Here is a 14,195-nt window from a genome sequence, read left to right on the forward strand (position 1 = left end):
AGGCAACTGACTACAAGTTTCTATAAACTTGTGTTTGTGATCTACTTGCAATAAATGGTGGCTGCTATTTTGTAGAGTGCAGTTATTGGGGTTGTTAACCGCCCAACATCAGAAGCATGAATGCTTGTTGCTAAAACACCTCTAGTGGTCAAAAGATTAAACAATGACCATTTTATCAATGACCAAGTTTTACAGGACTGTAGTTTGGGTCATTGTGGTTTGTCGTTTTGTTGGTTTTCATGTAGGACCCCATCAATTATCCCATTAACTTCTTAAAATGACTAACCTTTTTAAACCTACAACTGTGCCTGCAAGATAACTGTAACTGTCACCTAATCAAAATTGTTACTTCAAAAACACAAACTTCGAACAACTTCTAATGAAATATTAAACGCCTTTCTGAAATGTGACTGACCTGTCAAGTTGCACAAGGTTATGAATGCACTAAAGTTTGTTACTATAGAAAGCATAAACAATGCCAAGCATCAGCAAGTTACCAATTACATGTACCTTAGCAACATAGTTTGATGAACAGTGATCAAATATTTGTAAAAATTAATTACGTGTTTGGCAGGTCATAAACAATATAACCTTTAAAGTTTTTTAACCATTTTTATCTCGTTTACATTGTTAAAATGCAAAAACAGTTTGTTACATTGAATTTAGTGCAGTATGCACTCCCTATGTTATGTCACAATTGACAATTAGATAAGCCAATACAAAAAAATGAAGGCATACGGCTGTGACATAATGACTCCTTATTATAACACAGTGGTAAACAGAATGTTTTGGGCCTAGGTAATTTTTGTAAAACTTGTGTTTTTTCGTTCCATCTGCAGATCACATCTATATTACTGGAGGTCTCCGTCAGCTTTTAGAAACACTGTCAAGTTGTGAAAAGTTTAACATTTACAACAACAGGTGGATGAGAATAAATAACATGTTGCATGCACGAGCTGCACACGGAACTGTTGTTTGCAATGGTGAGTAAACTAGAACCTGCTATTAAGGTGACACACATTGATTTTACTCCAATTGTTTGTTTTTTTCTTTTTTTTTAAAGTATGTCTGACTCGTTTTTCCATCAAAAGTTTGATGGATTTGGATGAAATTTACATAGATAGTAGATATAATCATGTAGATGTGCATCCCACTTTGGTTGTCCTGATAACCCCAGTATTTACCCTGCTAGCCCCCTAAAATGGGTGAGTTTGTAAACAGAGTCGGAACTGGCAGAAATTATTTAATGTATTTTTATGTTATTGGGCACCACGAACGAAAGATTGTTGTGGCGCAATAGTGTTTCAAAGACAACCAGTTGTATGTTGCCTGGTGGAAGCTTTGTGTGGTGTGTTTCTATCTTGCATGCTACTGATGCGTATAATCCCAAGAGCTTTTTGGCAGGCATGCTACTGATGCGTACTGATCCCAAGAGCTTTTTGGCAGGCAGTTTGTTGAGTTTGTTTGGCTCTTTTTGTCAGTTAGTGTGCATAGGTGCCCCTTAGCTTTGTTTTGTTTGTTTGTTTTGATATTTTATTACTTTTTGGTCTTTCTATCTTGACCGAATAACCCCCAAACAGTAGTTGACCGCTTTTCTGTCCCGGTAGTTCTTGGTCTAGACCAGGGTTACTCAAACTTTCGTGCTCTGCGACCCTATTTTGAAACAAAAATTTCTACATGACCCCTTGATGGGTTTAGCCCAGGAGTGCACAACCTTTTCGCTATGGCGCCGCATCACCGCTTATAGCCTGCTTGCTCGTGTTTTAAAGTTACTGATGTAAAGAAATACTTACATTATATTATCTAATGACGCTTAAAAAGCCTAAATTAATTTCTAACTTGACACACAAATTGACAGTCTTAGCTTTTGTGGCATCATAATCCATATTGTGACGCTTGTGGTATCTCCTTTTTCGCATTGTTTGCACACAATAGACATAGAAAAGTCTGCTACATGTGGCTATTTGGCTGGTAATACTCTTTAAAATAAATGTGTTTAGAGCAGTTTGACTTGTCTCTGTACGGTCGCAAGGTTGTGCTTCCCTGGTACAGTAAATAATAAATGTTCGAAGGTATACCATTTATTGTGACTGATATAACGCAAAAAGTTTCGCGACCCCAATTGTATTTTGCGGCCCCACAATTTTGGTCGTGACCCACAGTTTGAGAAGCCCTGGTTCAGACCAGGGTGCGGCCGAATAGACGATTTTGTGCGGCCGTGAACATGTTTATTAAAATATATGCACTGGCGGCCGTGACTTAAAAAAACTCGTTTGTTAAATAATTTGACTTTCAAACTGCATTAAAAAGATTTTGTAAGACTGTGAAGAATATTACCAGCCTAGTAAACCCCTGTGCATCACACTTTATATACGCCTATTGTATGCAAACATTGCAAATAAACAGTCACCTCTTGCGTCACAATATAGATTATGACGTCATAAATAGCTCAGACTGATCGTCAGACTGTATAGCTCAATCTTGGATCAAGTTTTAAATTATACGGGCTTTTTGTACGCCATTAGATGGTTTATGTATGTGGGACAAGCCCTATTTTCACATAATAATTTTAAAACACAAACACAAAGGTAATTGACGGCCGTTGTGAAATAGGGATCTGCGATGCGGCCGTCTCAGCAAAAAGGTTGTGCACCCCTGGTCTAGACTAAGTGCCTTCTAAAGGCCACCTAATGTAACCTATAACTTATAGCTTCTTTCTTTTTTAACTTAGAAGGTTTTTTTGCCCCTAAGGCCTTTCGAAACTTAACGTTTTTTTGGTAAACGCCACCTAGTGAGCCTTTAAGGCATTCGTTGTAACTCCCTCTAGTGTAACTTATCTTTGTTATGTCAAAAACCTTTGTCGCGCCTTTACCTGTGTTACGTCAAAAACCTTTGTTGCGCCTTCAACTCCCCCGGTCTCTTCTCGCTCTCTACCGCTACCCCACCGCCTCCGCCTCTATTGACAGAGTACTTGCGGCTGCGTATAGCTAGAGTGCCCTTTTCCTTGTTTATTTATTTACTTTACTGTAAGTTCCACTGAGCAGGCGTGTGCCTCCGGGTGTTTATTGGGACTTCCCCTTGTTGCAATTAACGTCTTATCGCCTTATTTGCTCTTTGTCGCCGCAAACGTCGAAGTCCCCTATCAAGTAGTTTCTTAAAGGGACTTCCCCTCTGACGTATATTTTGTTTCGGGGTTTTCCCTATTTAGCTACTCTAAATTTTGTGTTTGTTAGGGATTACCCGTACAAAGATCAACAGCAAGTTAGGTACACTCCCGCTTGAGCTGCAATTCAGGTGCAATCACACATTTTAGGTTTATTTTTAAACCTAAAATACACATAGAAATCAAGTCAAGCCGCACCCTTGTAGAGTTACCCCCTCTTTTTTCCACTGTCAGAGTAATCTTTTTCTTATATGATGGTGTTGATCGGTACTTTGATGAGTTTCGTACCCTGCAAAATCCAGGTTATGACACAGAAATATTTCCGATGAAAGGGTCCCTAAAAGCCTACCACCCAGTTTACGTTGTTTCCAGTACCAGCAGAACTTGGATCAAAACAATTCTAACCTGCAGCTTCTAAACTGGACTGGGGAATATATTACAAACACACCTTTCTCACACATAGGCATTTTCCACACATCTTTAATGGGTACGTTCACCTGTTTCTTGAAGAGGTGCAAATGGATAATATCCCATATGTAAGTTATGTGGGGATAGGAACCACAAGGCGAGAGATTGTCCATTCGAGTCTAGCATTGCAGACTCAGATGAGGAACCAGATGGTAGAGACAGAGCACAATATAAGAAAGATTACCCTAAATTGCCACAAAACCAAAAAAATCAACACCTAAAGGTTATATGCCAAATAAATCTACCCCAGATGATCTTTCCCAATAAATACAGATAGAGGTACAACAAGAGAAGCAAATCCAGGTTTTGATCAAAAACATTGAAATTGAAGAACCTACTCCTCTTGAATTAAACTCTTCCATCTTGGCTCCAACCTCTCCACGTACATCCCACAAATCTTTCGAGGTAGCAAACAAATCACCAGAAGTCGCTAGTTAGTCATCAGAACCTACACAAATCATGGATGCAGATCTTCAAATAAAAACCCAAACTCTCTGTCAGTCTCTTCCTCTTATGCCACTTCTTTTACTCAACGACGACGACTTCCATCTATTCCAACTGATCGACCGACATCTCACAGAAATGCCCCATCCACTCGGAAAAGAAGAAGATGGAAAAGAAGAAGATGGAAAAGAAGAAGATAGAAAAGAAGAAGATGGAAAAGAAGAAGATGGAAAAGAAGAAGATGGAAAAGAAGAAGATGGAAAAGAAGAAGATGGAAAAGAAGAGGACGGAAAAGAAGAAGACGGAAAAGAAGAAGACGGAAAAGAAGAAGATGGAAAAGAAGAAGATGGAAAAGAAGAAGATGGAAAAGAAGAAGACGGAAAAGAAGAAGATGGAAAAGAAGAGGACGGAAAAGAAGAAGACGGAAAAGAAGAAGACGGAAAAGAAGAAGATGGAAAAGAAGAAGATGGAAAAGAAGAAGATGGAAAAGAAGAAGACGGAAAAGAAGAAGATGGAAAAGAAGAAGACGGAAAAGAAAAGGACGGAAAAGAAGAAGAGCGGGGAGAACCCTTGTCAGTAGAAAAAGAGAATTCAGGTTTGGACTTAGCCAATCTATTCAAACCACAAAATACAAAAACCAAAACAAAGAGTAGCAATAGTAGCTAGGGCAAGAAGCCCAGAAAGAAAAAGAAACCAACCCAACACAAGTAAAGACAGTTTCTTCTCGAACAGCTACAAAACACTTTAGTAAACTTTTACAAACCTCTAACCTTTTGTAAAGATGGCAAATATTACCTCAATTAATACAAACGGACTTAACCGTAAATTAAACAACTTGCAAACTTTCACAGAAAAAGATGACTCTGATATTTTACTTATACAGGAAATACATGTGGTTTCAAAACCTAACCTTTTAAATTGGACTAACAAAAACGATTTTGCCCGCTTTTTCAATTCAATTTGGGAAAATAATGACTTAAACAGCAACCCAAAAAAACAAATTCGATGGTATTCTGAGCTTAATTAGGAAAAACCTTACCCAAAATAAAACTATTTTTCATGAAATCCTGATCGACTTGAAAATCCAAAAAATATGTTTTGATTTAAACTACCAAACCTACCACATTTTTAACATATATCTACCATCCGGACCAAAAAATAGAAATGAAAGAAAAACTCTAATTGATACCCTGTCTAAATCAATCACCGAAAATCCCAATGTGTACACAATCATTGCTAGCGACTTTAATTTTATCGAAAATAAATAGACTCGCTACATAGATATTTAAGAAACCGATGCCATCTTAAAGCTTGGAAGCGCCTGACTGCTGAACATAGCATAGTAGACACTTTCCGGTTTATTCATCCCAGAAAAAAATGTTTTACGCGCATTAACAAAAACTCTTTGACGAGAATAGACCGCTTTTACTCGACAATTAATTTAATTCATAAAATTAACATTTTCGACTATTAAAACTTTGCTTATTCCGATCACAATTTTGCTCCTTTCATTCGAATCTTAATCTAAATAAAAGATGGGGAAAAACCTCCTGGAAATTAAATTTAACTTTATTACAAGACCCGAAGTACAATACCTTAATTAAAAGTCTGATCCAGGAATTCGTACACTCGGTTTCGAGTGGTGGGACTTCCTCAAACTAACAATTAGCAAAGAATCTATGACGTTTTCAATTGAGCGAAATAAAGACCCCCAGCAATCCGGAACCTACCTTTAAACTTCTAGATCTCCAAAAAACGATAAAGCTAAGCAACGAGCAAAATTTAAACGGCGCTAAAAAAAGAGCAAGAATCAAAGACTTTTGTGACAACGAGAAACGGGACAAGTCTTTTTTTAAAACTGAACAAACACAACAGGAGAGTAGTAGCGTCGGAGCTTAAAACATTAATGGCCATTTTAAAACAAACCCTGATAAAATAATACACGAAGTTTATCGTTTTTGTCAAAACCTTTGGCAAGTGAATAATAATACGGACACAAACGCCTAAAAATTCTTCATCTGAATTTAATGATTAAAAACTCGTCCCCTGGCGACGACGGCCTCCCGGTAGAATTTTACAACCACTTTTGGCCTTCACTCAAAGAAACTTTCATAGAATTAGTATATAACGAAAGAACTCCCCCCATCCCTTAAAAATGCGCAAGTCAAACCTATTCCGCAAAAACAGGATAAGATGCATCTAAAGAATTGGCGTTCAATTTCCCTCTTAAACGCCGATTACAAAACCATAAGTAAAACGGTTTCAATGCGACTTCAAAAAGAACTTAACGAAACAATAGCTGTGGAACAGGCCTGTACAACTCAAAACCACGCAAGGGCCACAACGTAACACAAAAATGTTTCGCGGGCCACATGCTAACCTATTTTAAATGTTTGTAAAGTAAAATCGGCGAGCACTTGGCCGGACACGGTATGTCCCTGTATAAGTCTATAATAACTCTATTGGAGTGTACCACAATACTGTTTTAAAAACTTATCGGTCATGCTGGATATAACTGTTATAACCAAGGCAAATTTTGAAATTTGTTCTGTCTATTTGTTATAGTTATTACACAGCTGATAATTTTATACGACGTTTTTATTAGCTTTCTTTCGTCGCTAACAAACAATATCACATGAACGAATAAATTTTCTTAAGCATTAACAACAACCCAAAGAACACAATTTGTAACTAAAATTCAATAAGAGATGTTGTATCGTTTGTTGGCAGCAAGCGCGTCGTAATCAGGCACGAGGCTGAAATTATTAGAATATCCTTCAAATGTTGTCGTAATCAGGCACGAGGCTGAAATTATTAGAATATCCTCCAAATGTTCATCAGCAAGTGAAGATCGCTGTTTGTTTTTATTAAAGTTTAATACAGAGTAAGTTTGTTCACATATGTAGGTGCTGCCGAATAAACTGAAGATTTGTTTTGCGAGAGTTACCAAATTTTTAAACTTTTCTTGGTGCAAACACTAAAGGTGTTGCAAATTGCTTTCTTCGTGTTTTCTATTAAGTAAACATGACGCCTACAAATCAATAACCTCCATTTGCAAATGTGAAGGTGCCTCTTCCGGATCTATGAAAAACGGGTTTTCGACGATTTTAAGCTGCAGTTTATCTTCACAGGAAAGAGAAAGCCGGTAGTTGAATTCTTTAATAAGGAGTTCGATTTGTTGGGCGTATTTACATCCTGTGGCCAAATGTCTCTCTTGCGAAATATGCTGCGAACAGGTCGGAAAATGTAACAATATTCCTTTTAACAGTTGCCTTTTGAAAAGTCTCAACTTAGCTTTGAATCTTTTATTGCCACAAGAAATTTGAAAATAAGTGCTCCTTTTCCTTGAAACCTAATGTTGAGCTCATATAATGTGAAGTAATGTCGCAAAGAAAACACAAATCTTCGTTCCAAGAAGAATCATTGAGCTCGGAAAATCGTTTTTGCGAACTTGTTATTTCCTCTTTCAAACCTACAACCCTAAATAGATAGCACCCCAAGCAACCTTAGAAATAGATAGCACCCCAAGCAACCTCACCGATTTCAACTGGAAAAAAGGCCTTGTTCCTCCAAACAGGAATAAGGCCATTTTTCAACAATAGAGAAAGGCAAATTGCCTACCTCACCTCCCACAAAGCCTTTAAATGGGGCTATTTCTACCGCTCAAGAAACGCTTTCCATCTAAAAATAAACAAAACTAAATCATGCGCTGTAAGCTATTGAAAAATGAAAACGACAATATAGAACATATGCTCTTAAATTAACCTACAAACGATAAAATCTCAAATTACCTTGACCAAATTTTATTTGATAAAATACAAACACATCTCCCAAAAAAACCAAACCTGAGTTTATATAACTACTACCCCAGTGTGGTTAGTAAAGTTATTTTCTACCTGGCGCGTTGAAGTCATTAAAGAAAAAAACAACTTAGATTATCTTAATGACTACGTAAAAAAACTCGGAAGCCTTTGTGAGGCGAGTATCCAAAAAGATTTTTGCTACTTTCAAATCCCAATTAAAAAACTTAACTCAAAAATTCGGAATCAAATACATCGAGTTAAAATTTGGCCTCAATATGAATCGATTGACATTAAGCACCGCCATGTAAAGCCAAACAAAATATCTTAATAAACTTATTATTGTGAGTGTATCTTTCTTCCATTGTACAATGTTTATCGCAATAGGTTACACTTTTAACTTGTTCCTATTTTTAACTGGAGACGACATAATAATCATTTATCGTCCGGTCGACACATGTTGAGGCAGGTAGGGGCCTTTACAATTTATAGAAAAAAAACATTTTTTGTGTTTTTGTGCCATGGCAGTTAGGGGGGTTTTAAACAGCCCTATGACATCAGAAGAATTGGACATACTATTTGAAGTCCTCAAATGTTGTGTTTTGCCCTGTAGCACCACAATTTAACCAACTGGTCCCTATAATTGGGTGACCCTTTTAACAATGTTCAAATTGAATGAAAATTGGACAGCTTGTAGAACTTGCCATTCATAGGTGTCTATTTTTTTGTTTTACTCCATTATGCCACTATTTTTTTCTCCTTTTCTTTAAAAAGGGCGTTAAATAGGACATACTTTAAACAATATCTTGGTTGAATCTGATTTATATAGTTTGTGCCGATCACTGTGTTTTACCTTACAACACCCGACTTTCTCATGGTTATCTCTTAAAATGCATTATTTGCACTTTTGCATGTGTGGGGACCCATGAGTTTCTGCTTGCATAAATAATTATGGTTATAAAAGACAATGGCCAATATTGGAAACTAAATAAACTTAGGAAATATATTACTGTTGTAAAATAGGTTGAAGTGTAAATGCAACAACAAAATGTGCTAAGCCACCCTTCTAGTATTTAAAGTAACAAGAATGAAATGTTGGTTATGATTTAAACACATTTCCGAATGTTTTGACACATCAATTTTTCTAAGTCAATGTTGAAAAATCTTGGAGTTTTGTTTGCAAACATAACTTTGTGATAATGCCCTGAATTTAATGGTAACAATGTTTAGATTCACTTTATGGCATTGGTGGTTTGGGTGACGGCAAACGTTTATCTTCATGTGAACGCTATGATGTGAGGAGTGATGTGTGGAAAGAGATTGCACCTCTTAATCAAGCAAGAAGTGGTTTGGTATGTGTGGTATTCGATGGAAACATTTATGCAATAGGTAATAGTTGTTTAATCAGTGTATGTTTGGATTAAAATGCTTTTATTTTTCCTGATTACAGTACTGAATTTTTCACTTTTTCTACTGGAACAGGTGGACAAGGGGAAGATTTCCAATGTCTGTCATCTGTTGAGCGTTTTAATCCTGAAATTGGTAAATGGGAGAATATTGCATCACTTCAACATGTTCGCTACTGTTCATCTGCTTGTGTGGTTGGAAACAAAATCTATGTTATTGGAGGGTGAGAATAATCAACTTCAGCAACTAGGAATAATGTAACATGTGCATTTGCACACTTTAAGCTCAATAAACTTATTCTGTTTTTTTTAAGGACTTAGGCCTTCATTTTTGTATTTCAATAGTAAAATAAATATTTTTGTTAATGTGATTAACACTTTAACATTAACATAATAGTAAGTTACTTACCATTACCACATTTTGTTCCATGTAAAAAAATGCGCAAAAATTAATTGCAAATATTGCCTCGAATAGTTTATGTTTGTGGATTTGAAATGAACAAAAGTTATATGAGTTGCTTTAGGCAAAATGTTCTGACTACATCGTAAGAAAGTTCATGGCAAGGTAAAAAATACATTTTTTTTACAGGTGTGATGGAGAAGAAGACTTAACATCAGTTAAAGTTTACGATCCAACTTTAAATGTTTGGACAATTGTTTTTGAAATGGATAAACCAGTTTGTGATGCCACTGTTGTTGCAATTTAAAATATTTTGCTGATTTGGTTTGTTTCATAAGAGTTATATATGTATAATTTCCGCTATGTTTGTTATATACGGAAAACAAATTTTGTCATAGATTTTAATACTGTTACTTTTTTTGTGAAAAAGTTTTAGAAATAGCTTATTAAGTAGATTTCAATGTCACAGCTAGCAACATAGAATTTGATCCAAGATTTTTGTATGAAACCCATTAAAAAGTTTGGATTAAAAAACTGTTTCTATTATTTGAGTTTTTGTTTCATTGTCACCAGGTCTCTTATTATTTCCATGCATATGCCTTACTATGTTGTGCTTTCTTCAGATTTTTGTTTTTATGTTGCAGTTATTCCCAGCTTATATGAATATCTAGGTCTCTTATTGTCATTGAAACATTTTAGTGGATATCAAACTACTTATACAGAAATATGTATCAATTTAAATCAAGTCTATCCCCCACTACTAGCTTTAGTATAACACTGTATGCAAAAATGCTTACGTTTTACATTTATACCTAAAAGTGTTTTGTATTTTATGTATAATTTACTTGTAAGAGTTTAAACAAATATAGTTTTAATGCAATTACTATTCAACATTTTTGGGAAGGTTGTATTTTATTGTGGACACCCTCTTTCAAGAACTTCCATCCTGCTAAAGCCATGTTTATGCTCTATCCAGAGCCCCTTATGTCATTTGTCATGGTTTCGTTCACTTGGCCACAATTGTGTCATGCCTTAGTTTTATTCATAGCACACAATTCCATTTGCCACGATTTTAATTACTTTCCTTGTAATTTTAGGTCACCATCCTGCCAAGTATTTGCTCCTATTCAGAGCCTGTCTTGCCATTTGTCTAGTTTTTTTGATATTTATATATTGCTCCCTAAATAGGGCTCGCTGCCGTGTTGGGCGCACCTAAGCAAACCTCCACAAATTGGGCTTCGTACAAGATGCATATTGTGAATGTGGCCTAGAAACTCAAACGATGGACCATATATAATCCCGCTGCCCTCTTGGCCCAGCATGCGCTGACCAATCTTTAAGGGACATCACGGAGGAGGGCCTCACCTGGCTGCAGCACTGGCGTGACAAGCTATGATGATCATTAACAAATTTTGTTTTTGGAAAATATTTTCCATTCTCATTCAGTTATTTACATAAATGAGCATTGATCGTTAAAAATCATACTCATTGGTGGGATTGAAATTTTTTGTCAGCCGGTTCTATCACAAGTGTCATATTTTTCAGCCTATTTTGTTACATAAAGTCCAGTGATAGTACCCAGTAATGGTAACGGTTCGCTGATCTCATAAAATTACGTAAGATGGTTCTATAGAACCTGCATTTCAAAAGTTCATGAAATTTCTTTTTTGTACGTCTCTGATTTACATTTTTATACAATTGTAAGTTACTAACCATCAGCCCATTTTTGTCTGTGCAAAAAAATGCACAAATAATAGACAACCAGCAGAGTAAACTGTTCATGAGTTTTTACACAAACTTTGTGATTAATAGCCAAAAGGCTACACTATATTTTTTAACACCTAATTTACCTGAAAAACAGGTATTTGTAATGTTATGTTTTTCAATTTGTAATGTTGATTTGGTGCAATTTAAACAACATTTTCATTTTTCTGGTTTGTGACCTACTACTTCTTAAACAAACCAAAATAATACAAAATCTCCTTACAGATATGATGGGAAAAATATATTGAAGTCATTTGAAGTTTATGATCCAACTTCAAATGTTTGGACAATTGTTTGTGAAATTGATAAACCAGTTTTTGATGCCACTGCTGTTGCAATTTAAATGATTTTGTTGATTTATCTTAAAAAAGTGAATGAATAATTATGACTGTGTCCATGAATGATTTCCACTGCTTTTGTTGCATGCAAACTTGTTTACATTTTTATGTTGTACTGTATTTCTTAATATTGTGAAAACTGTATTGAAATTTTTTAATATTGTGAAAACTGAATGCTTTTTTGGCACATAAATATCTTAATGTAATTTTTTTTAATTCACACGAACCTACGTGCCTTGTAAAGCAATCAACTCATTTTTGTATAAAATTCTTTAATTTTTAGTTTGTAGAATATTTCCTATTTTTTGATTTTTTGTTTAATTGCTATCATGTCTCTTAATATTTCTATGCTACTTCTTGCTGTGTTGTGCTTTCTTCAGATTTTTGTTTGATTATGTTGGTCTCCTAAACATTGTCGCTAGTTTATTTCAAACCAATTAATGCAGCAACTTGTATCAAATTTAAATCAAACCTATCCTTACCTACACCTTTACTGAAGAATAGGGTTACCATATTTGATTACTCTCACTATCCTTGAAACAATAAGCACATATATCAGGGGTCGCCAACCTTTACCACTCTAAGAACCATTTGAACCAATTTCGTAAAAAAAAACACTGGGAGCCACAAAGACATTTTTAAATTTAAAATAAAATGCCACTGCAAAAACGTTTTTGTGTCCCACGACATTCGACTTTTTGTTGTTAGTTAGTTCCTTGCATTTTTGGTACACTTGGCAGCCATTTTCGTCAGCAGTGAAAGCAAATGAATCCCATGTTTCCATGTATCCCAGTACACCAGGCCCATTGAAGGCGCTATACCGAATCAGCCGGTCACCAAGCATTCACCACCATATGGCAAGCCGTAGGCTAGAAAAATCTAGCCTGTGGTGGGATTCGAACCCACGACAGGAGTCTTTCCGGGACTCGCGCTCTACCAACTGAGCTACACAGGCTCAGTGGAGAATCCGCCGAAAGTCGAATCACAAGCACCGTTGCCTGCCTCGTATGCTGCACATGTCAGCTTCGTAGTAGGGGATCGCCAGATTGACCAGTATCAGTTAAGATGAACATAAATGTTTCCATGTAGCATTAAAAGACTTGTGTTTTCTTCAAAAGCTGGATTTTATTTCTGTATTTCAAGGGTATTGTTGGACAATTGATAACAAACACGTATTGTCACGCGTGCTCACACCATGCAAAACGGAAGAGAACCTTGTGCGTTAGATCTTCGCCGTTTGTACGTTAATTTCATTATATATATAGTTTCCATATAATACAGTACCTGGAGTGGCAGCTCAACTTACTCTCACAGCAGCGACAACAGCAACAGCCCGACAGGCCAATGGCTCCACTCGGCAACTTTCCTTTTCCAGTAATGATGTCCAACATGGCGTCATCAGTGTCTCACCCGTCAAAAATCGCTTCCTTGGCCACTACGGCGTCATTTACAAACGTTTTAGAGGTCAATGATTCTTCCACTTGAAAATCCACGGAAACGATAAACTATTTAGTTTAGCAATTTTTGTTTTTCCGCTTTTTTTCATAGTTTGGCAAGTTTCGGTGGCTGAATGTTCGCGCTTTGTAACAGATAAACCGACTCCTTCGTTTAAACACAATTTTCCAAACAGTCTGAAAAACATCGCTACTTTAAAGTGATCGCTTTTCTGCATGAACGTCTCATGACTCACCCCAGTTATGAAGTTGTGTTCATCTGAACTGATTAATGGCCAATCTGGCGAGCTAGGCAACGGTACTTCTGGCTCGTCGCTACGCCTGTTCAGATGCGTTAGTAAAGCGCGGGTCCTGGGAAAGACTCCTGTCTTGGGTTCGAATTCGATTGCAGGCTAGTCCAGCCTCATCTGTTACATATGGGAAAGCTATGTAATCGGCGCCTTTAATGAGCCTGGCGTTATGTGATTGACACTTTTACCATATTTGGATCGTAATTTAGCTTTCTTTGCGCAACTGTGCTTGCGAACATGGTGTGTAATTTGTGGCTTGCAGCTGTTTATTCCATAGTTCAATTTCGGTCCCAGAATTAGGCCTCACGTTTAACTAAGGTTTAAACGGGTCAAGACGATACACCCAGTTCTATTTTAAAACCATTGCAATTACACCATTCTTTCCATCGTATGTTTATGTTAAAAGCATTGGCTTGTTTGTGATTTCCTTTGAAAGCAGCAATAATCAAGGGCCGTGATTGCTATTCCTAGAGAATGTATATTACTTGTACACCAATCCGATATCACATTTAATGAGTAGAACTGCGACCTGCAGTGTTTCTTAAATTTTTAGACTCCGTAAACCCATGTAAAGTACCCTTTAAATCCCGTGCCTCCTGCTTAATTAAAAGTGTAGAATTCTGTACATGCCCAACAAAAAGGCTACGTTTACATTGAAAAAGAGTATT

At 36.4% G+C, this 14,195-nt stretch overlaps 1 protein-coding gene and 1 non-coding gene across 2 annotated transcripts; one reads left to right on the top strand and one right to left on the bottom strand.

Moving 5' to 3' along the window:
• Positions 1 to 987: 987 nt before the first annotated feature.
• LOC145223008 (uncharacterized) lies at positions 988 to 12,878 on the top strand. Its single transcript, XM_080089291.1, has 4 exons — positions 988 to 4,670; positions 9,106 to 9,264; positions 9,358 to 9,505; positions 9,871 to 12,878. The coding sequence occupies exons 1-4, from the start codon at positions 4,091 to 4,093 to the stop codon at positions 9,986 to 9,988; spliced, it is 1,005 nt and encodes a 334-aa protein (XP_079945417.1). The 5' UTR covers positions 988 to 4,090; the 3' UTR covers positions 9,989 to 12,878.
• On the bottom strand, positions 12,665 to 12,738 carry Trnas-gga (transfer RNA serine (anticodon GGA)). Its single transcript has one exon. It is a non-coding gene; the product is annotated as a tRNA-Ser (tRNA).
• Positions 12,879 to 14,195: the final 1,317 nt, after the last annotated feature.

This window comes from Phallusia mammillata, chromosome 4 (assembly GCF_965637545.1).
Source record: "Phallusia mammillata chromosome 4, kaPhaMamm4.hap1.1, whole genome shotgun sequence".
Classification (NCBI taxonomy): Eukaryota; Metazoa; Chordata; class Ascidiacea; order Phlebobranchia; family Ascidiidae; genus Phallusia; species Phallusia mammillata.

Excerpts from the sequence above, each read along its gene's own strand:
- LOC145223008 (XM_080089291.1), top strand. The coding sequence starts at position 4,091 with ATGGATGCAGATCTTCAAATAAAAACCCAAACTCTCTGTCAGTCTCTT. Across the intron at positions 4,671-9,105 it reads AGTAGAAAAAGAGAATTCAG|ATTCACTTTATGGCATTGGT; the intron begins GTTTGGACTTAG and ends AACAATGTTTAG. Across the intron at positions 9,265-9,357 it reads TGGAAACATTTATGCAATAG|GTGGACAAGGGGAAGATTTC; the intron begins GTAATAGTTGTT and ends CTACTGGAACAG.